This window comes from Frieseomelitta varia, unplaced genomic scaffold, assembly GCF_011392965.1.
Source record: "Frieseomelitta varia isolate USP_RPSP 00005682 unplaced genomic scaffold, Fvar_1.2 scaffold_202, whole genome shotgun sequence".
In the NCBI taxonomy this organism is placed as follows: Eukaryota; Metazoa; Arthropoda; class Insecta; order Hymenoptera; family Apidae; genus Frieseomelitta; species Frieseomelitta varia.
Window position 1 is genome coordinate 7,237 of NW_025109773.1, and position 18,409 is coordinate 25,645.

General features: G+C 29.5%; 4 protein-coding genes and 1 long non-coding RNA gene across 12 annotated transcripts; 2 read left to right on the top strand and 3 right to left on the bottom strand.

Moving 5' to 3' along the window:
• Positions 1 to 621: 621 nt before the first annotated feature.
• On the bottom strand, positions 622 to 5,823 carry LOC122526891 (GRIP and coiled-coil domain-containing protein 1). Its single transcript, XM_043650525.1, has 10 exons — positions 5,420 to 5,823; positions 5,153 to 5,353; positions 4,964 to 5,076; positions 4,719 to 4,883; positions 4,506 to 4,651; positions 4,194 to 4,428; positions 3,799 to 4,108; positions 3,414 to 3,718; positions 2,860 to 3,317; positions 622 to 2,787 (listed from the first exon to the last, which is right to left on the bottom strand). Exons 2-10 carry the CDS (start codon positions 5,211 to 5,213, stop codon positions 2,622 to 2,624), a joined length of 1,959 nt encoding a protein of 652 aa, XP_043506460.1. The 5' UTR covers positions 5,214 to 5,353; positions 5,420 to 5,823; the 3' UTR covers positions 622 to 2,621.
• A 198-nt stretch (positions 5,824 to 6,021) lies between these two features.
• Positions 6,022 to 7,361, bottom strand: LOC122526894 (D-aminoacyl-tRNA deacylase 1). 5 transcript variants are annotated; one of them, XM_043650531.1, is made up of 5 exons: positions 7,229 to 7,361; positions 7,120 to 7,169; positions 6,674 to 6,764; positions 6,344 to 6,579; positions 6,022 to 6,186 (listed from the first exon to the last, which is right to left on the bottom strand). In XM_043650531.1, the coding sequence occupies exons 2-5, from the start codon at positions 7,160 to 7,162 to the stop codon at positions 6,071 to 6,073; spliced, it is 486 nt and encodes a 161-aa protein (XP_043506466.1). In that variant the 5' UTR covers positions 7,163 to 7,169; positions 7,229 to 7,361; the 3' UTR covers positions 6,022 to 6,070. The 5 variants fall into 5 exon arrangements, with proteins under 5 accessions (XP_043506466.1, XP_043506468.1, XP_043506465.1 ...); XM_043650533.1 differs by having other exon boundaries at positions 7,120 to 7,163; positions 7,229 to 7,346; XM_043650530.1 differs by having other exon boundaries at positions 7,233 to 7,320.
• Positions 7,362 to 7,530: 169 nt separating this feature from the next.
• Positions 7,531 to 14,008, top strand: LOC122526889 (centrosomal protein of 152 kDa-like). 2 transcript variants are annotated; one of them, XM_043650522.1, is made up of 12 exons: positions 7,531 to 7,763; positions 7,870 to 8,737; positions 8,825 to 8,913; positions 9,009 to 9,209; positions 9,442 to 9,477; positions 9,679 to 9,918; positions 10,031 to 10,203; positions 10,283 to 10,744; positions 10,897 to 11,219; positions 11,337 to 11,440; positions 11,508 to 12,767; positions 12,844 to 14,008. In XM_043650522.1, exons 1-12 carry the CDS (start codon positions 7,647 to 7,649, stop codon positions 13,045 to 13,047), a joined length of 4,077 nt encoding a protein of 1,358 aa, XP_043506457.1. In that variant the 5' UTR covers positions 7,531 to 7,646; the 3' UTR covers positions 13,048 to 14,008. The 2 variants fall into 2 exon arrangements, with proteins under 2 accessions (XP_043506457.1, XP_043506458.1); XM_043650523.1 differs by lacking the exon at positions 9,442 to 9,477.
• Positions 14,009 to 14,770: 762 nt separating this feature from the next.
• Positions 14,771 to 15,556, bottom strand: LOC122526895. Its single transcript, XR_006306238.1, has 2 exons — positions 15,259 to 15,556; positions 14,771 to 14,952 (listed from the first exon to the last, which is right to left on the bottom strand). It is a non-coding gene; the product is annotated as an uncharacterized LOC122526895 (long non-coding RNA).
• Positions 15,557 to 15,561: 5 nt separating this feature from the next.
• Positions 15,562 to 18,408, top strand: LOC122526892 (lysosomal Pro-X carboxypeptidase). Of its 3 annotated transcripts, none has more exons than XM_043650528.1 (8): positions 15,562 to 15,700; positions 15,977 to 16,263; positions 16,520 to 16,660; positions 16,776 to 17,056; positions 17,138 to 17,295; positions 17,366 to 17,538; positions 17,647 to 17,996; positions 18,118 to 18,408. In XM_043650528.1, exons 2-8 carry the CDS (start codon positions 16,084 to 16,086, stop codon positions 18,329 to 18,331), a joined length of 1,497 nt encoding a protein of 498 aa, XP_043506463.1. In that variant the 5' UTR covers positions 15,562 to 15,700; positions 15,977 to 16,083; the 3' UTR covers positions 18,332 to 18,408. The 3 variants fall into 3 exon arrangements, with proteins under 3 accessions (XP_043506463.1, XP_043506462.1, XP_043506461.1); XM_043650527.1 differs by having other exon boundaries at positions 15,579 to 15,715; XM_043650526.1 differs by lacking the exon at positions 15,562 to 15,700 and adding an exon at positions 15,765 to 15,911.
• Position 18,409: the final 1 nt, after the last annotated feature.

Here is an 18,409-nt window from a genome sequence, read left to right on the forward strand (position 1 = left end):
ACAGCTCGTTGTTTGCAAAGGTTTTGGTGTGAACGCAATGGTCGAAGAGTGTCACGGGAACGACGTTTAGCGAGAATTATGTATTGTTAAAGTAAGCAAATCGAGTGACGATCGATTTCGAGAGTACGACGCCGTGATCATTTGATAATCGTTTGCCTGTATTTTATTAAACGAGTCAAGAACGACGAACGATGTGTGACGACGAAAAAAGAAAAAAGAAAAAAAAAAAAGAAAACGATGCGTGGATTTTTAATCTGTACATAGACGATATGATTTTCCGCTTCGAAGACGTGTTATTACCGGTGAGAAGAAACGAATATACGTTGTTAGAGAATTATGTGGGGGAGAAATATTTAGCAGCTTCGAGATGTACAGATCCTCGATGAAAAAAAAATGCGTACAATCACATGAGTACATTAAAAAAGAAACTTATCAAAGACATTATCGATAAGTTGTATTTAGTTTCTTTTTCTCTTTCATCGACGGATGAAACGCTAAATACATACATGCCAAACGTGTCGTCACAATTTAGTCATTCTTGTTTTTTGTACATAATGCACGTAACATAAATCTGGAGTATAAATAAATACGACGGAGTATATACGTGGTGCGTATTGAATGTTTTTTTTTTTTTTTTTTTTTAATTTTACAGGATAATTGCACACATCTGAAAACTAACAGTGATAGAAACAGTAAATATCGATGTGCATTTAAAATTATTCCTTTAACAACGCAAGTTTCACCATATAATGACAAAGTTATCGATCGTTGTATTAAAATCTACATTGTACTTTGTATTGGGTTAGGTGCAAAAGTTCGTCCAGTTTTGATGCTTGATGGACTTCGCAAAACCGAAGTGTTATCTACTTCGTGCATGCATAGTTTTGATGTCCAATAGAAAGAATTTCAGCGAGTACTTGTGAAGAAAAAAAAATTGTGTTACTTGGTTGGGTTTAAGTTTTATTAAGTGGCAGAATATAAGGAGACACAAACGACGCAGACGAAAAAGAAGATATGCGCTGTGTGCGGTGGGGAATGCCATTGACGATTCCACGTGTCGTCAGTGGTTCAGACAGTTTTGTGAAAACAATTTTAATCTTATCGTTAGTGATGCACCACGCTCTGGACGACCGGCTCGAGAGATCGGAGAAATTCTTGGAATCAACCAGTCAACAGTCAAATCAGGGCGATTACGTCAATTTGGAATGGTTAACAGGGTTGATGTATAGATGTCTCATTAGTAAACAGAGAAAAGTTTGATACAACCGAATTTCTGCTTGAGAGTCTCTATTGAAGCGCAACGAAATCAATCCACTTTCAAAAATGGATTGTGTATAATAACGTTAAGCGTAAGAGGAGATCATGGTCCAAGCGCGGTGACGTTCTTTTAACAGCGCAAAAGCCAGTTTACATCTGAAGAAGGTTATGCTATGCATTTGGCGGGACTGGAAGGATTTATTATGAATTGTTATCTAAAAATCATACCATTAATTCGGAGAAATACTGTTCACAACTAAGACCAGAAGCGGCCTGAATTAGCCAACAATTATTAGCTTAAATTAGTTGACAATGCTAAACCACACGTGTCTTTGGTCACTCGACACAAACTTTTACAACTTGGCCGAAATGTTGTGGTCCATCCACCGTACTCGACCTCCGATTACCATTTATTCAAATCAAAAAAGTTCAGATGGCAAATACTTTACTTGCTTGAAAAACTGCAAAAGTCACCTTGATCAGTTCTTCAACCAGAAACCTTAGAACTTCTATGAATGCGGGATCATGCAGCTACCGAAAAAATGGGGAAAGATCATCGAACGGAACATACTATATTGATGAAATGTAATATTTAGTAAATAAAATTCTTCTTCAAATTTTGGTCAGAAAACGGGACGAACTTTTGCATCAATCCAATACAACATACTTACATATGTCAACAAAGAGCTTCATTTCTCCTTCTAGGTTGTCCATATTTGCTACATAATATAATTGTAAGATTACAAGTAATATAAATTGATGGTAAATTTTATATTTTATTTCTTCCTAGACTTACGATAAGTATATATAAGTATACGTGTGAGATTGCATAAATTTCGCTCTAAATTGTTTTCCATTTCACTGTCAATGTTTTTATTACTATGACCCTTACTATTAAAGAAACGATATAGTGATGGTTTGAAATAATAATATACGTTTGTTCAAAGTACAAATTATAGTTTATTTATATATCTTGATAAAAAATGTAAATACGTTTAAACTACAAGAGTTCTACAATTGTTCTTCAACTTATATTTTTTCAAATATCTTAAAGTCATATAAACACGGAATAAGGAATGTCGTGCAATGATTTTACATTCTTTGTTACATTGTATCAAGAGATAATTTCTTGTAGTACACGAATAATTTAACGTGAATCTCAAAAAATAATTATATATATTCCAGTATGATTAAAAATTGATAAATAGATATTTAACTTTAATTTATGAACACATTATTAGTACACATAATGCATATTGTTCAAATATTATTTGAGATATTTGAAAATATAATAAAAAAATAACTTTCATGATATATATTAAATTTACTAATCATTTTTTATACATTTTTATATATAGTATGAATTAATGTTTTACCTTATTTAATTCTTCCGGAGTAAAACGTAATACTGTGGAAATAGCGTTCAGCATATGACGTTTACTGGACACGTCGTTCGTAGTTAAATAATTTATAAAAACATTCTTTAAATATTCAAGATTTGCACCTTCCCGAGACTTGCAAGCTTCGAGTCTGAAACACCACAGGATAATCGTACGTAAATATCCTGCAATTTCTTCAATTTACTATCAGACTGAAATTTACCGTTCGATTTGAGCTTGCAAAGTTTTTGAATCTTCCTTCTGCTTCTCTTTTATATGTACGATTTCTCTTTGTTTTTCCCGCAATGTAGCTTCTAGCTCTAAAACTTTTTTCCTAGATGCTGATACTTGCACTTCTTTTCTCGCTAACTCTTGGCTGTAATGCAATATTGGAGGGCTGTCGCTTGTTAACAATCCTGTTACCAAGTCGGTAATAGGTTCTGCCCCGTTTCCATATTTTGATGTATTTGATTTATATTCGGCAATATTTTCCTTTTTCGGTACTAACGCGTGAAACGATGTTTTTAAGGCTAAAATTTCTTTATCCTTTTCTTCGATGAGAGCCATCGATCGTTCTCGTTGACGTAGTAATTGTTGCTCTAACGTAGATATTTTATTACGAAATTCATTGTCTTTCTGTAGCAACAAATGTTTCAGTTTCTCGCGTTCTTCTTGAGATGACTGCAAAAATAACCAGTTTGTTGTTCAAGTTACGTTCATTTTAAACGTAATTGGCTTAATTTACCAACGATTGATTAAATAAAAAAAAAAATTTGCCTTTTCCTGACTGTCCAATTTTAGTTGTAATTCCCTCTCTTTAGTAACAATTTCGTTGTTCAAAACACGTATTCTTTCTTCCAAATTATTATTATGCGCCTTCAAAAGATGCAACTGCGCTTTATGATTTTTATCGTGCAACGACGACGCAATATTTTGACTCTGAATGTTATACGATATATTCCCAATGTTGCTGTATTTCATTTGTTGTTTATAATCTTCGAACTCTTGCAACAGAGTCTCGTACTTTTCTTTATAGTCAATAATTTCTTGTTTATCATATAAATCTAAACTATGTAACAATGCTGAAAACAAAATTTACCAGTAATTATACACGATATACATTAAATCATATGTAAAAGAAGAATATTTTCAATTGACTAACATTTGACGTGCGCTGATTCGCTTTTCTTATTATCGAAATCTAACAATTTAGTGTAAAGACTTTTTATCTTAGAAATGATTTCTTCAGGTTCATTGTTTAACATAATATAATCATATTCAGAATCTTGTAGACCAACCAATTGCTCTTTCAATTTCTGTATGGCTTGTTGATCTTGCTGTCTGAGTCTATCATATCCTCCGACAATTTCTGAAAGTTCAGCCAATCTTGCTTCTAAGCCAGCTACTCTTGCCTCGTGAGTCATTGCTAATGCTCTGGCTTGTTGTTCCGCAGCAGCAGCTCTTTTTTGTTCCTGTGGAATAAATTCATTATTCCCGTGGCTGTGACAGACGAAACAATTTCACAAGTGTACCACGAAAATTGTCTCTTGAAATTACTTCGTGTATCGCATTTAAATGTTGTTTCTTCATCAGTGCCATTTCAGATTGGAGCGATAGTAAAATTGGAGGAGTCTCTTTAGCTGCTTCTTCCGCCTGTTTAAGCTTGTTTCTAGTTATTTCCAATTCAGCTTCAAGTATTTTACACTGCGTTTTGTGAGCGAACTGACTTTTTACTTGTATCTCAAGTTGTTCTTTATTTCGCCGTTCGTCGTGCAACAATTTCTGAAGTTCTCTGAGAACGAAAGAAATTTGCCTTTAGCAAAATTTTTTAAACCTTAACGAATATATCTTTTACATCACATCGCGTACTTTATCATTTTCCCATGATCGGCCTGTTCTCTTTCCCTTTCGTGACGTTCCATGATCAATTTACACTTCATATGCTCGATCTCGGAGTAATTCGTATTTTGCGCTTTCTTCAACTTTTCCTTCAAATCTTTAATTACTTTCTCACACTGTAACCATACTACATTTAACGAAATATAATGCAAAATGAATACGTACACTGCAGTACGAACTCACTTCGTCTCGTTCGCTTCTCAGTTGCTTCTTATCCTGTTGAAAATTCGCTTCCATTTTAGATTTCTCTGCCGATAAGATAGCCAAGGAATTCATTAAAGTATCTAACCGATTTTTCAATTTTTCTACCGTCTCCATATCCGTGATGTCCGTTTGAGTTTCGCGCGTCTGAAAAGTAAATATATACGTTTAAAGATCATTGCTACGCGACTACAAAGATCATGTTAAAAAACCATCATTGTACATACCTGGCGCGAATAAACCGATTCATCATTTCCAGTGTTTGTAGCTTTCAATTCCCCAGGCTGCATGTCCTTTGTATTTTCTATATTTTCTGTTTGCGAAGAGGCGTCAGATTTATCTAGAATATAATCGTCCATTATTACTGACAAATTGTTATTTAACAAAGTCATATTTTAACAAAAATATGTACGTACTTTGCGAATGTTCATTTTCTGTAGCTACTGACTTTTCGTCTTCGTTCTGCTCGATTTCCATTGTATCTCAATGATTAACAATTAAATATTCTGTACAAACGTCGGAGCAGAATAGTAAACAAAGTCTTTTTAAATAATCTTTGTCTGTCTCATCTCTGGATAATAAATGTATAGGTACTTTTTAGACGGTAATATTCATCGCTGAAAGAGAAACGATAGTTTTCGAAGTAATAAAAAACACTGAATGCAACGTATATACGTACTTACACATCGGGATATTTGCCACTACGTAAACATTAAAAATGTTAATACAATGCAAAGTGGCACTCGTATCATACTTTTGCATAATTTCATACACGATGATAATGTGCACTTAAAATTACATATTTTTCATTTACACAATTGTAAAAAAATTATCTAAACGAATTTCATGCTAACATTATTTAATATACATATATATAAGTACCGCGTTCTGTCACATACTCTGATGATCAAAGTAGCTCCCTACATTATATTGCACAGAGTATTTTTGACATCAACAATCTTGTAACAGTATCAATAATCTAATACGACGGAGTAACATTTGTGCAACGATTTATAAACGATATTTCGCTTATACAGAGCAATGTTTCCAATAGAGTAATAATCAATATCGCGTTGTATATAAAATATACAATATCAGATATATAAAAAAAATTACATTTATAAAATTGTATAGAAATCAATTTGGTTCAAATTATCACGTACTAATACCATAAGAAAAATTCAGCAAAAAAAATATTAAAAAGTAAAATATTAAATTATAAAATACATTGGTGTACAATATAAATAAAAGGAAGGAATTTGAAAAACTCATAAAAATACAATACTATCTGTTATACGTTTGTATATTTTACTTTTGACTTTCCATATTGATATTCACTGTACATTGTTAGACTGGTTTGATTCACTAGGTTTTAGTGGAGATTCTATTTCTAATGTTACAGGTCCACTGTTTCTTATATCAACTTCCATCATTGCTCCAAATTTACCATCTGCAGAAAGTGTTTGTTAAAATGAATATATTATTTCCTCCGAACGCTGAACAGGCATCTTAATAATAGAGTGGCTACAGTTCATTTTATTCTTACTTTATCTCAATGCAAAAGATATACTTTCATAAGAAGTTGCTTACATTGCTAAATTATTTACCTTTGATTAACTCTGGCTTATAATTTTTACCAAGTTCAGTAAGAAAGGTATTATAAAATAATTCGGCTCCTTGAGCAGGCATTGCTTTATGAAAATCTAATCTATTTCCTTTCAAAGTGTGGTATAACGTAAATTGACTAATACATAATATTTCATATTTTTTATCCATAACACTTCTATTCCATTTCTTATTATTATCATCATCGAACATTTTAATATTCAATATTTTTCTCACTCTAAGAAAAATAACATTTCATTTTTTATTTTTTATACTGAACTAGACTATTGTATTTAAAATATTCATTGTAGCAATATGTAAATATATATTACATATATTTCATATCTTCTATCGTGTCATCTCTTTTAATGCCAATTAAGACGCAGAGACCATTGCCAATGTTACTAATAATTTCACCATCAACTGAAAAATTAGTCTATATAATGATGTGTATCAATGGAAAATGAACCAAGTACACATAATAGATATAATATGTTTTCTGAATGAAGCCGAATTGAAATGCATGTTAATGCATTATTTCATGGCATTACACTTTATGTAAAATTATGTTGTCTAATATGTATTATTATAATTGTCTAATATGTATTATTATAAAAAAGAAATTATCTATTTTAACCACATATCGTCAAATTTAATACAACATGATATATAATTTTTATTTCATAAACCCAACGTTTCACATTTCCTTTTTTATTCTTGTTTCTTAAAACGGCGTAAGTTAGTTATTACAACAAAACACGTATAACCTAATCATTACCTGAAACACTAGCCTGTGTCACGCGTTGTATCACCGCTTTCATCCTGAAACTGACGTTGTTTCTCATACGTTATACATTGAAGTTATCATTATCAATATGCCCGTATACCTACGTACGAATCCTTCAGAATGGAAGGATTTCTTGAAGAAAATACGATGGCACAGTCGCTAGTGACACTCTAGAGAAGGAGCCAATAGGAGAGCCGAGATAGTTGCAGCGCTCACTTCCGCATTTAGGCTTCCTGTACTACTGTTTGACTTTTCAAAGATTGTTTACAAGCAAATTGCAGAGTGCATAATCATTGAAAAAGTTGAACAATCCCGGGATTGTTTGTCGCGAACTTGTCGAGATTAGTGAAAAATGTACTTACCAAGACTTTGTGAACCATCGTTAAACCAGGGATTATAGTCCAAACTTATTTTTTGTGACCCACTTGTTACGTGTAGGTTATGACGTTATAAACAAAAATATGTTGGCTGTAAATGTTTGGTTTTCATGATAAATTCGTGCATGCCAGACGATAGGAATGGAGGGTCCAAGTCTGAGCTTGTTTCTAGGCTCAGAAAATATTCAACTAAATACAAATACACAAGGCTTAGAGGAAGATGAGGAGCAAGAGGATGCCAAGCAACGTAGCAAAGAGGTGCATCTTTCTTTATTTTCACTGTTGCAGGATCTTTCACCTGACATATGGTTTAGTCAGAAAACTAAAGTTTGTAACTTGTGACTCTAACAACTTGCTGTTTCAGATCAAGGATCTCTTGGACAATGCGTTTGATGATTTAGATGAAGAATCTGATACCAGTTCTATCAATGATAGTCATTATCAAGATAGCACTAAAGGAGCAAAAGTTTCTAATACGACATTAAATTCTTCTCAAGGAATTGTATCATCCAAAGACCATACAGTATCTCAATTGCAAAAGGAGTTTGACACTTACGATCATGTCGATAATTCAAACAACTATGACAGTAGCATAATGAATCACAGATCAGAGTTGGAACTTGCTCCTTCAATCTCTAGCATGCAAAGAGACTTCAATGTATATGGTCAACCTGATGCTCTGTGTTCTAATAACAATAGGGATAATGATATGCATAATATTACTGCAGAAACGCCTTATGAACTGGCAAGACCACCAAACTGTGCATTTCCTAAAGACATGAGAACGCAAGTCGAAGACTATACTTTTAACGAAAATTATTTATATAATTATCAGACGCCAGCTAATCATTATGCTCAAGATAAAAATTGTTCAAATAATGGTTATATCGATGGATATGAGAATAATGTACATTGTAAGCAAATTCATGAATTTGGAGGTGGTGATAATCTTACATCTGATCACATAAATCATTGTTACAAAACAAGTCCAAATGGTAGACCAACCGATGATGATAGTATGGCTTATAAAATAGCAGAGTATGATAGTAAGGAACAATTGGAAGTTTTATATACAGTACGAGTGAAAGAAGTTAAACGATTAACGGAAGAGTTGCAACAACTACAGTTGGAAAAAGAAGAAGAGAAGCTTCAGCTTAGTAGAAAAATAACACTTTTACAGGCTGATATCGAAAGATCAAACATATCTAGAAATCAAACGCAACACGCTTTAGGTAGGATCTAATGAAGCATGTTAATATTAAAAGATTATCTGTATAAATGATTATGTCTCATGTTTAGATCTCATGTTTTCTTTGCAGTTGATGCAAAAGCTGAAATTGCAGATCTTCAGAATCAAATAACATCGTTAAAGGAAAAAAATGCAATTTTGGAGAAAACTAATCAACATGTAAGATGTCTCCTGTATTTTTTTGCAGAATAGTTTTATTGTTACAATAACATTATGTGTATTAATTACCTAATTACACAAATTAAAAAATTCAGATGACAGAGGAATTAAATATCGCCAGAGATTCTGTAATAGAATTACAACAAAAAATAGTTGTATTAGAAAGAGTACAAGCATTGCAAGCAAATGATAAAACACATGAAAAATTTTTGAAACAAGCACAAGAAAAGCATGCAATTGAAATGAAAAATATGCAAATTCAAATTGATGTACTAACAGACAAACTTAATGCAAAGGTATTTCTTATATTATATTATGTATTAAATTTTAATCATATTTACTTGTAACATAGATATAGATGTAGATAACAAAATTTTAGCGAATTTTTTTTCTATAATACACATAATCTGTACAAATAGCGATACGCTAAAATTTTGTTATTCATTAACATATTTTAAGTTGCAAATGTAATAATAATATTAATAATAATAATAATAACAACAATAGTTACAACAATATTTGTCATAGCTGCTCAATGTGGATTCCAACACTCATTGTATATGGGCAAGTTCATAATATTGTATTTTCCTACAATTATAATGCTCTTATACAAAATTATAATTATAATCATATAATTTCCTTGATTTTTGCTTATATTTTTGCATGATAACGCTATTAAAAATTCGTATTTACGCTAGAAGAATTAGTTTTTGATTCATTAAATTATCACAATTTTATTTATTTGATTTTCTTGAATTTTAATAGGAAACATCTTATATTGCTTTGGAAAATAAATTAGCTGATATACGGAGGACGAATGAAACATTGATGGTGGAGAAAGGAGATACGATGAATCGTCTGGCACAAGCGCTAGAAGAAAGTCAGGCACAGTGCCGGAATCTTATGGCTACAAATAATGCTCAGCAAGTAATGCAGCTTCAAGCACAAATTAAAGTTTTGACGCAGGAAAAAGAAGAAATGCAAAAAATGATTCAAGAGTTACAGGTAATTTAAAGCATTAATTTACATTTGAAAAACAGCTTCAATCCACTGTATATATTCTGAAATATGTTTAGAATGTATAAGATTCATATTACAATTAATAATATATTTACAGAATAAATTAGAGATAGCAAAAAGTGATGCAGTACAGTATGACTCATTGTTAGCTACAACATTAGAGGAAGAATCAGATTCTATTAGACAGATGAAATTGGGTGATTTCCATAATAAATCAAAATCAAAGCCTTATGATGATATTACGAATAAATTAAAAGGCGAATTGCAAAGGTAATTTGTTTTGATAAAATAATTTCATTGTATCAAATAATTATGTATTGCAATATTAATTTTATTATGTATCATATAGGTGTTTAGCTGGACAAGCTATCAAAAGGAAGGAAATAACTCGATTGGAAAATACTCTATCGCAGAAAGAAAAAGAACTTGATAAAGCTTTAACTATAGCAGATGTGTGTCGACAGGAAGCAGCTCGATATGCTAAACGTGTTAATGAACTAGAACAAGAATTGAAATCTGTACTTACGGATGAAGCTTTAAAAGCAAAAACTCAAATACAAAAGTTATCCAATCATCTTAATGATGTAAAAAAGCAATGTGAATCGTTACGAGAAGAAAAAACAAAGTTAGAACAAAAATTAAAGGAAACAATAGCGATTAATCAGGAAACACTTATGAAATTACATCAAGAAAGTATAAATCAACAAGAGAAAGATGCCATTGATGAGTACAATAAAGAATATTTGGAAATACATGCTAAAGCTGTAGAAAGAGTCAGGCAAGAAGCACAAGTTGAAGTAATGCAATTATCGTAAGTTATCGTAGACATTGTTTCTATTATAATTATTTCTGTAATAATTTTTTTTTTATTATTATTTCTGTAATAATTTTTTTTGTTTATTATTTATGTACTTTTAATACCATGTTGTTTAAAATGGATGAAAAAAATGTTTTAATTTATAGCGTGCAATTGGAACAAACACAAAAAGAATTGGATCGTGTTAAAGAGTTGTATATAGATGTCTGTAGTACAAAGGAACAGTTAATAAGTGAACATAAATCTGAAATCAAAATGTTAAGAGAAAAATATGTTAACTTAGAAGAACGAGAAATAGAGATAGAAAAATATCAACGTGACTTGCAGGCACAAGCAAAGATAGTAGAAAAATTGATGAACGAGTGTGACATGTACAGAAGTAAAATAATTGATTTAGAAAAAGATTTGAATTATGAAAGGAAAAAGAAAGACGAATATATAAAGAAGATTCACCAAGAAATTGAAAAGGGTAAGGATAATATATTGCTTAAGTAAATAAAATTTAATACAATAGAATGTGTAATATATAAAATAACAAATTTTTTTATTAATAAAGATTTAATTATCGTAAATTTAATGTTTACAGCTAAAGAGGAAGCTTTAAATGAATTACGCAATGCACACCCTAATCAAGAAATAAGTGTTTATTTGCCAGATCATTGTTCTGAACATTTAGAGAAAATAAATCAGGTATATATATTTTGCGTGTTATTATTTGTTTGCTATGCTTTAGTTATCAAATTTAATATATTTATAGTTAGAAGAAGATTGTAAACGTTTGGAAGATAAACTACATGCTGCAGTTGAAGAACAGAAAAAAGTGTTGGAATATCAATCTGCGTTAGACGATGCGAAATTAAAGATAGCGCAAGTGGAAATATCTCAAGAATCTTGGAAAAAGAAATATGAAAATGCAATTAGTGAGAGAAATAATTTTATTACAAAAATTTCGAAACTTGATTCTGAATTGTCAAATATCAAGCGAAATTTAAAAATCGAAGATTCCGATGTAAAATTAAAAGTATCTCGGTTTCAAGTAGAAAATGAAAGTTTAAAAAATAAGTGTGAGACTTTAATTAGCGAAACAAACGTTTATAAGGATAAAATTTCACAGTTAGAGATGGAACTATCGGAAACAAAAAAAATAATTGCAAATTTCGAGAGTAGGTTAAAAAAGAATAGTGAAATATCAAATTCAAAATATGAATTGGAAAAAGATCTTTCTCACTATAAAGATTTGGCAACGCGATTGAGTATTGACATAAACCATTTCAAAGTTGAAAGAAAAAGTATTCATGCCATGGAACAAAAAATCAAACAACTAGAAGCAGATTTACAAGGAAAGGAAGAGGAAATAGAAAGATTAAAGGACTTTGAGAAAACAAAAGTGGAGAGAGACCAACTTGTATTAAAGTTAAAAAATCAGGCAAAACAATTTGAACAGTATGTTAAGCATCAAAAACAAATATTTCCTGAATTAAATTTATCACCGCGCAGTTCAAACGATGGCACAGATTTTCTAAAAATAAGGGAAAGTATGATAAAAGAGTTACACGAAGAGATGGAACAAAAGGTACACGAAGAGCTTAAACGTATAGAGGAACACAATCGGGAAAAAAGGAACGAATTGGAAGAAACATACAAAACAGTTTTATTAAAATTAAAAAACAAATATTATGAAGAAATGCAGAAAGTGATTGAAACTTGTCGTAAAATACTGCTAGCAAAACAGTTGGAGATTGAAAAGTTACAAGAGGAATTAAAGCAGAAAGAAACTGATGTGAATGAAGAGAAAGATGTGATGGCTAAATTTATCAGTGAATGGGTTAGAGAAATTAGGGAAATAAAAGATAAAGAAGTTGAGATGAATAATAAATTACAGCAGTTACAGGAAAGTGAAGAAAATTTGAAAACAGAAATAAAAACATTGAAAGAAAAAGAAGAAGATATAAAGAGTAATATCGATAAATTAAAAAGTAAATATCAGTCAGCAAAAAGTACTGCGAACAATTACAAGGTAACTGTGTGACAAAAATGAACTATATCTATTTCATCTTTTTTAATAATTTTCCTTTACTTCTCAATTATTTTAGGAATATGCAGCGAAAAGAGAGAAATTTTTTAGAGAGGAATGTAAACGTATAGAAGAAGGGTATAAAAGAGCCATGAATCAAACACAACAAAAACTTGATGCAATTGTTACTACTCAAGAACAAAAACTTAAAGAAATTGAATGTCAGTATACTAAAAAAATGGAACAAATGCGACATGCACAGAAGTACAAAAATAAATGTTGAAGTATATATTAATATTTAGTTAAAATATATATATATATATGCGTATATATGTATATGTATACATATACATATATCTTTATATATGTGTGTATGCGTGTATATACATATATATTAATATGCAATATAGTTTAGAAGGAAACAGTAGTTAGAAGAGGCTAGATATTTTTTTAATTTAAAGCACTTTATTGTACAACACTCTATTAGAAAACTTTTTGTATTAGGGACCAATTAACTAAAAATTATAAGTGTATATTAATAGAATTAATGATACTTATTTGCTGTACTTTACTAAGTAACAGCAAACAATAACATAATTTTCTAAACGAGAATACGAAAGTACAACTCCCGGTTAATTAATAGAGTACTAATTATGATTACTAACATTTATATATTATTTGTGAAAGAATGTGAACTTGTAAAGAGAGAATTATTTTAAGATTTATTAATTTTATTTCAATTTTATAAAATGTCTATATCTAGAGTATAAATAAGTTCTCTTGTAGTGAGACATTTAGTCACATGTTCTTACCGAACATTATGACATAATATTTTAATGCAAGACTGGATTTCTTTCTTAATACAATAAATATAACTTCATAATAATTAAGATTATCTAAGTACACTTTTGAGTATTACAAATATTGTTTACAACTTATATATCCTAAAAGAAATTAGAAGTACTAATATTAAGATTGTACAAAATAGATATTAAAATGACGTTATTAGAAATTTATGTTATAAATATATATATAAAAATTTTACATTTATGTTTGATGTACGAAGTCAAATTACACAGATATATTGAACATTGAAATTGAACGAATTTATATTTATCTGGCATTTAAAGTATTAACTCGAACAAAGTTAAATGTGTACAAATTCTTCGTTGATGTTATTTAAATTTTTGAGCTCGTACATATAAAATATTTTGTACAAATTAATATATGTAAACATTTTTGTAAATGAATTAAGAAGCCATAATTCTTTTCTATTCTTATAATTTATAAACTAAGATCAATCTAATGTGTATAACACTCTTAATTATCAAATTATTCTATTATAATTGGTTTTGTAAAATTTTAATACCAATTTCAAAATTAATTATTAATAAGCATTTTTGAATTCTTAAAGAAAAGAACAGTTTTAAAAAAATTGTTCTCGATCAAAAATGTATACTTTGAAAATTTATTTTAAAGATTTTAAATGAGATTTATGACATTTATGCATTATATGCTGTACATTATACATTATTAATTTTTACCGGTGTCATTAGTGTTATGCTTTGATAATAATAATTTTCAATAATAGTATAATTATTAAATCATCACTGAATAGAGAGTATTATTAATATTAGTTGTATTTTTGTATGTAGAATGAATTAATTTATTTTTTGTAATAAAGATTTTATGTCAGTGTCTATTAATTACTTCGATTAAATTAACTAAAACCTTACATACTTATATTAATATAATTAATTATTTCACGTTTATATTTATATATATAATAATTACAAATTTTTCTTAGAAAACATTTAACATTTAATATAATGTAATTAAAATAAAATTAAAATTGTTATATATAACATATGATTATAATTTTTATTATGACTAATAAATAAAAAAATGTGGAAAACAAACATGTAGACAAGTAGACATGTGTTCTACATGAAGACTTGAAGTAATTGTAATTAACAAATAATGAAATAATGGACAAAAATAATATATAAAATAAAACAAAAAATAATACTATTGCCAATACATTTAATAATTAAATTACATCTCTCAATCAAACTGATTGTTTAGTCACAAAGAGGGCACCAAACAAGCAGTTAAGTACCCAGAATTAAATAAGTACCAAGGTAAGTATCATAGTATTTAAGGGAAACATCGAAAATATTGACCAAAACTTTAGTGTTTCATTAAAACAGATAAATATTCAAATTATAAGATAAGTACCACAGATTTTATGGAAAGTACCAAAAAAAAAGTTACACTTAATATATTGTTCATTTATTAGTATCTATCTATTTATTGTATCTTTGTGGATATATGAATGAATAATTGAAGAGAATGATAGATAGATAAATGAATGCACATACTAATAAATGAACAATACATTGAATGATTGTGATTCTGATATTTCTCTCAATTGAACAGCTATAGTATTTACCTGCTAGATATTTAACTTATGATTTGAACCCACAATAATTACCTGTTTAATGAGACATTTTTGGTAACAGCTTTGAAATTGACATCTTCGCTATGAGTTTCCTTTAAATGAGCATGATATTTATCTGAATATGTATCTACTTACCTTATGATTTGTATTCTGGGAACTTCAGTATTTGTTTTGACAGAGCATGCTTGATGCAATTAATGATTTCTTTACAATCAAACGATCTATTTAATGAATGGTTGTATTTTTAGATGTATTAGCAATAATATTAATTTTTCATTCTTTCATTACACTCATTTAATATTACTTGCACTATCATATATATATATATATATATTTCTTACATTATATCTCACATGTTCTATTTTCAACTCCATCTAACGACGTTATTATTAAAAACTACGGTTAACTTCAAATACATTTAGCATGTATTGTAATGTTATTTATGAAAAATATCTAAAGTGTTATATATCAAGAAGTACGTAAAATTAAGGTGATAAGATAATATTTATTTATAATGTAAAGTAAAACGGACTACATATATCTTATCGTTGAAAAATAGTCGTTCACACTTCGCTTAATTGAGTAGTGACATATGTGCACAATATTACGAATCTTGCCGAATAAATAATATTAAAAGAATAATATTAAATAATATTAAAAGAATATTTAACGTACATCTTGCCAAGATTATATTGTAAATACAAGGTATATTATAAAATTATAATTATATCTAATCTGAATATCGTTTTAGGTAATACTCTTGATACACCTTACATAGAGAAACGTTGTGAAGTCCGTTATTGTTCTATGGCAAATAAACTCGTTCACTCAGTTGGAATCTAAATAAAACTCATTGACATGCATTTTGGGATGAAGGCCCACAATATTTTACTATTAATTTTTATTGCATTATGCCAACCTGCCGTGCAATATGCCTTTTTAAATAGGTTTTACAGGAGCTATCACGAGCAATTGCGCACTCAGATTGAATCGCACAGCGCGAAGTACAAATATGAGATTAAAACAATTGATATGCCAGTATGTACTTCTATTAACTTTTACTTCCATTTCTGCCAGTAATATTCGACACAATTTTTACATGTTTACATAATTAGCTTGGTCCATTTAGTATATATACATATATCAATTGTCACATGTATCTGCGATCATACAAAAATTTTCTTTCACTTTTTAAATTATTCAATTATTTGATCTTGTTCTAGATACATGTTTGAGTGTTAGTTATATTTTTTTCTTTTTGTATTGAAACTAAGTTGTTTTAAATACATCACAGGTGGATCACTTTAGCTTCTCAGTATTAGATACGTTTAAATTACGGTATCTTCTAAATAATACATGGCAAAAGCCAAAAGATGCACCTATTTTTTTTTATACTGGGAATGAAGGTAACATTGAAACTTTTGCTCAGAATACAGTAAGTATTCTACAATTCATGGAATAATAAATATGACTATATCAACAATATATTTCATTCAATTATCCATTATCCATTAACTCATTTCAAATTGTAATATTGTTACATTCTACAGGGTTTTATGTGGGATATCGCACCAGAATTTGGAGCTTTACTAGTTTTTGCTGAACATCGTTACTATGGAGAATCCATGCCTTACAGTAATAAGTCTTATGCAGATTTGAGTCACTTGGGATATTTAACATCTCAACAAGCCCTCGAGGATTATGTTGATCTGATTCAATATTTGAGATCTAAACCAGAATATAAGCATAGTCCTGTCATAGTTTTTGGTGGTTCGTATGGTGGCATGCTTAGTGCATGGATACGCATAAAATATCCTCATATTGTGCAAGGGTTAGTGAAACAATACAATATAAAATACAATATATAATATATATAAAGCATAATATACATATAATATATACAAAATTACAGAGCAATTGCGTCTTCAGCTCCAATATTGCAGTTTAGTGGAGTTACAGAATGTGAAGCTTTTTTACGCATAGTTACATCAGATTTTAAAATAGCTCATTCAAATTGTCCAAAACTTATTCGTAAATCATGGAATGTTATTTATAATATAACATCAAACGGTAATAAGATAGCTTGTTATTTGTGCTATCTCCCTGTATTTCTTAAACTATTCTGTATTTTTTGAAATAGACAAAGGAAAAAAATGGTTGTCAGATAATTGGAAGCTATGTCAACCATTAAAAAATACAAGTGATGTCAAGCAGTTAATTTCTTATTTGGAAGATATTTATACAAACCTTGCTGTAGTAAACTATCCATATAATGCCAGTTTCTTGGCACCGTTACCTGCTTATCCTGTTAATGTGAGTATCTTAATTTGCAATTAATCCATTGTACCATGATCAATATCAATAAAATTATTTATTTGTTTATTTATTTAAAATAATATCAAAATATCATTCTTACTACAGGCTGTATGCAAACATTTAACAAATCAATCACTCGCAGGAATGGAATTGCTGACAGCAATACACAAAGCAATTAGTATATTTACTAATTATACTAAAGAAACAAAGTGTTTAAATTTAAATGATTCTACGCCTGAGTTGGGCGCTGTTGGATGGTCTTTTCAAGCTTGTACAGAAATGGTGATGCCAATATGTTCAGATGGAGTAAATGACATGTTTGAACCTCGTCCATGGAATTTGGATGAATATACCAAGGATTGCGTAAAACAATATTCAGTAAAACCACAACCAAATCTAGTGTGCGAGCAATACGGATGTAAAGACCTGTCTACCGCAACAAATATTATTTTCAGGTATATGGTCATATATCATCAATTGAAAAATTTGAATTTGATATATTTATAATATATAGCATTAAATACAATTAAGTATTGTTCATAATCCAATCTTTCGTTTTTCGTTTTTCATTTATAGCAATGGTTTAATGGACCCGTGGTCTAGTGGGGGGGTATTACGAAACTTATCATCTTCAGCAATAGCTGTGGTAATACCAGAAAGTGCACATCATCTTGATTTGAGAAGCAGCGATGCCAATGATCCATATAGTGTTGTTTTAGCACGGAAATATCATCGCTTCTTTATTAGGAAATGGATTGAAGAATATCGAGATAAAAACAAAAGCTATTAACTAAATGTTTATATTATGCTTAGGAAACTTTCCTAGATAGGAAGCTTTAATAAAGAAAATATATATTCAGAAAACTAT

What these genes read in the sequence shown, in the direction of transcription:
- LOC122526894 (XM_043650529.1), bottom strand. Translation starts at nt 7,186, where the DNA reads ATGAGAAACAACGTCAGTTTCAGGATGAAAGCGGTGATACAACGCGTG. An exon ending in GACACAGGCTAGTGTTTCAG is followed by an intron (nt 6,765 to 7,119) that starts GTAATGATTAGG and finishes CTAATTTTTCAG; the next exon opens with TTGATGGTGAAATTATTAGT. An exon ending in TAAGCCAGAGTTAATCAAAG is followed by an intron (nt 6,187 to 6,343) that starts GTAAATAATTTA and finishes CACTTTCTGCAG; the next exon opens with ATGGTAAATTTGGAGCAATG.
- LOC122526889 (XM_043650522.1), top strand. Translation starts at nt 7,647, where the DNA reads ATGGAGGGTCCAAGTCTGAGCTTGTTTCTAGGCTCAGAAAATATTCAA. An exon ending in TCAAACGCAACACGCTTTAG is followed by an intron (nt 8,738 to 8,824) that starts GTAGGATCTAAT and finishes TTTTCTTTGCAG; the next exon opens with TTGATGCAAAAGCTGAAATT. An exon ending in CAGACAAACTTAATGCAAAG is followed by an intron (nt 9,210 to 9,441) that starts GTATTTCTTATA and finishes TATTTGTCATAG; the next exon opens with CTGCTCAATGTGGATTCCAA.
- LOC122526892 (XM_043650528.1), top strand. Translation starts at nt 16,084, where the DNA reads ATGCATTTTGGGATGAAGGCCCACAATATTTTACTATTAATTTTTATT. An exon ending in TATCCTCATATTGTGCAAGG is followed by an intron (nt 17,057 to 17,137) that starts GTTAGTGAAACA and finishes ACAAAATTACAG; the next exon opens with AGCAATTGCGTCTTCAGCTC. An exon ending in TTATAATATAACATCAAACG is followed by an intron (nt 17,296 to 17,365) that starts GTAATAAGATAG and finishes TTTTTGAAATAG; the next exon opens with ACAAAGGAAAAAAATGGTTG.
- LOC122526891 (XM_043650525.1), bottom strand. Translation starts at nt 5,213, where the DNA reads ATGGAAATCGAGCAGAACGAAGACGAAAAGTCAGTAGCTACAGAAAAT. An exon ending in CGAATCAGCGCACGTCAAAT is followed by an intron (nt 3,719 to 3,798) that starts GTTAGTCAATTG and finishes TTTTGTTTTCAG; the next exon opens with CATTGTTACATAGTTTAGAT. An exon ending in TTGCAAGCTCAAATCGAACG is followed by an intron (nt 2,788 to 2,859) that starts GTAAATTTCAGT and finishes GTGGTGTTTCAG; the next exon opens with ACTCGAAGCTTGCAAGTCTC.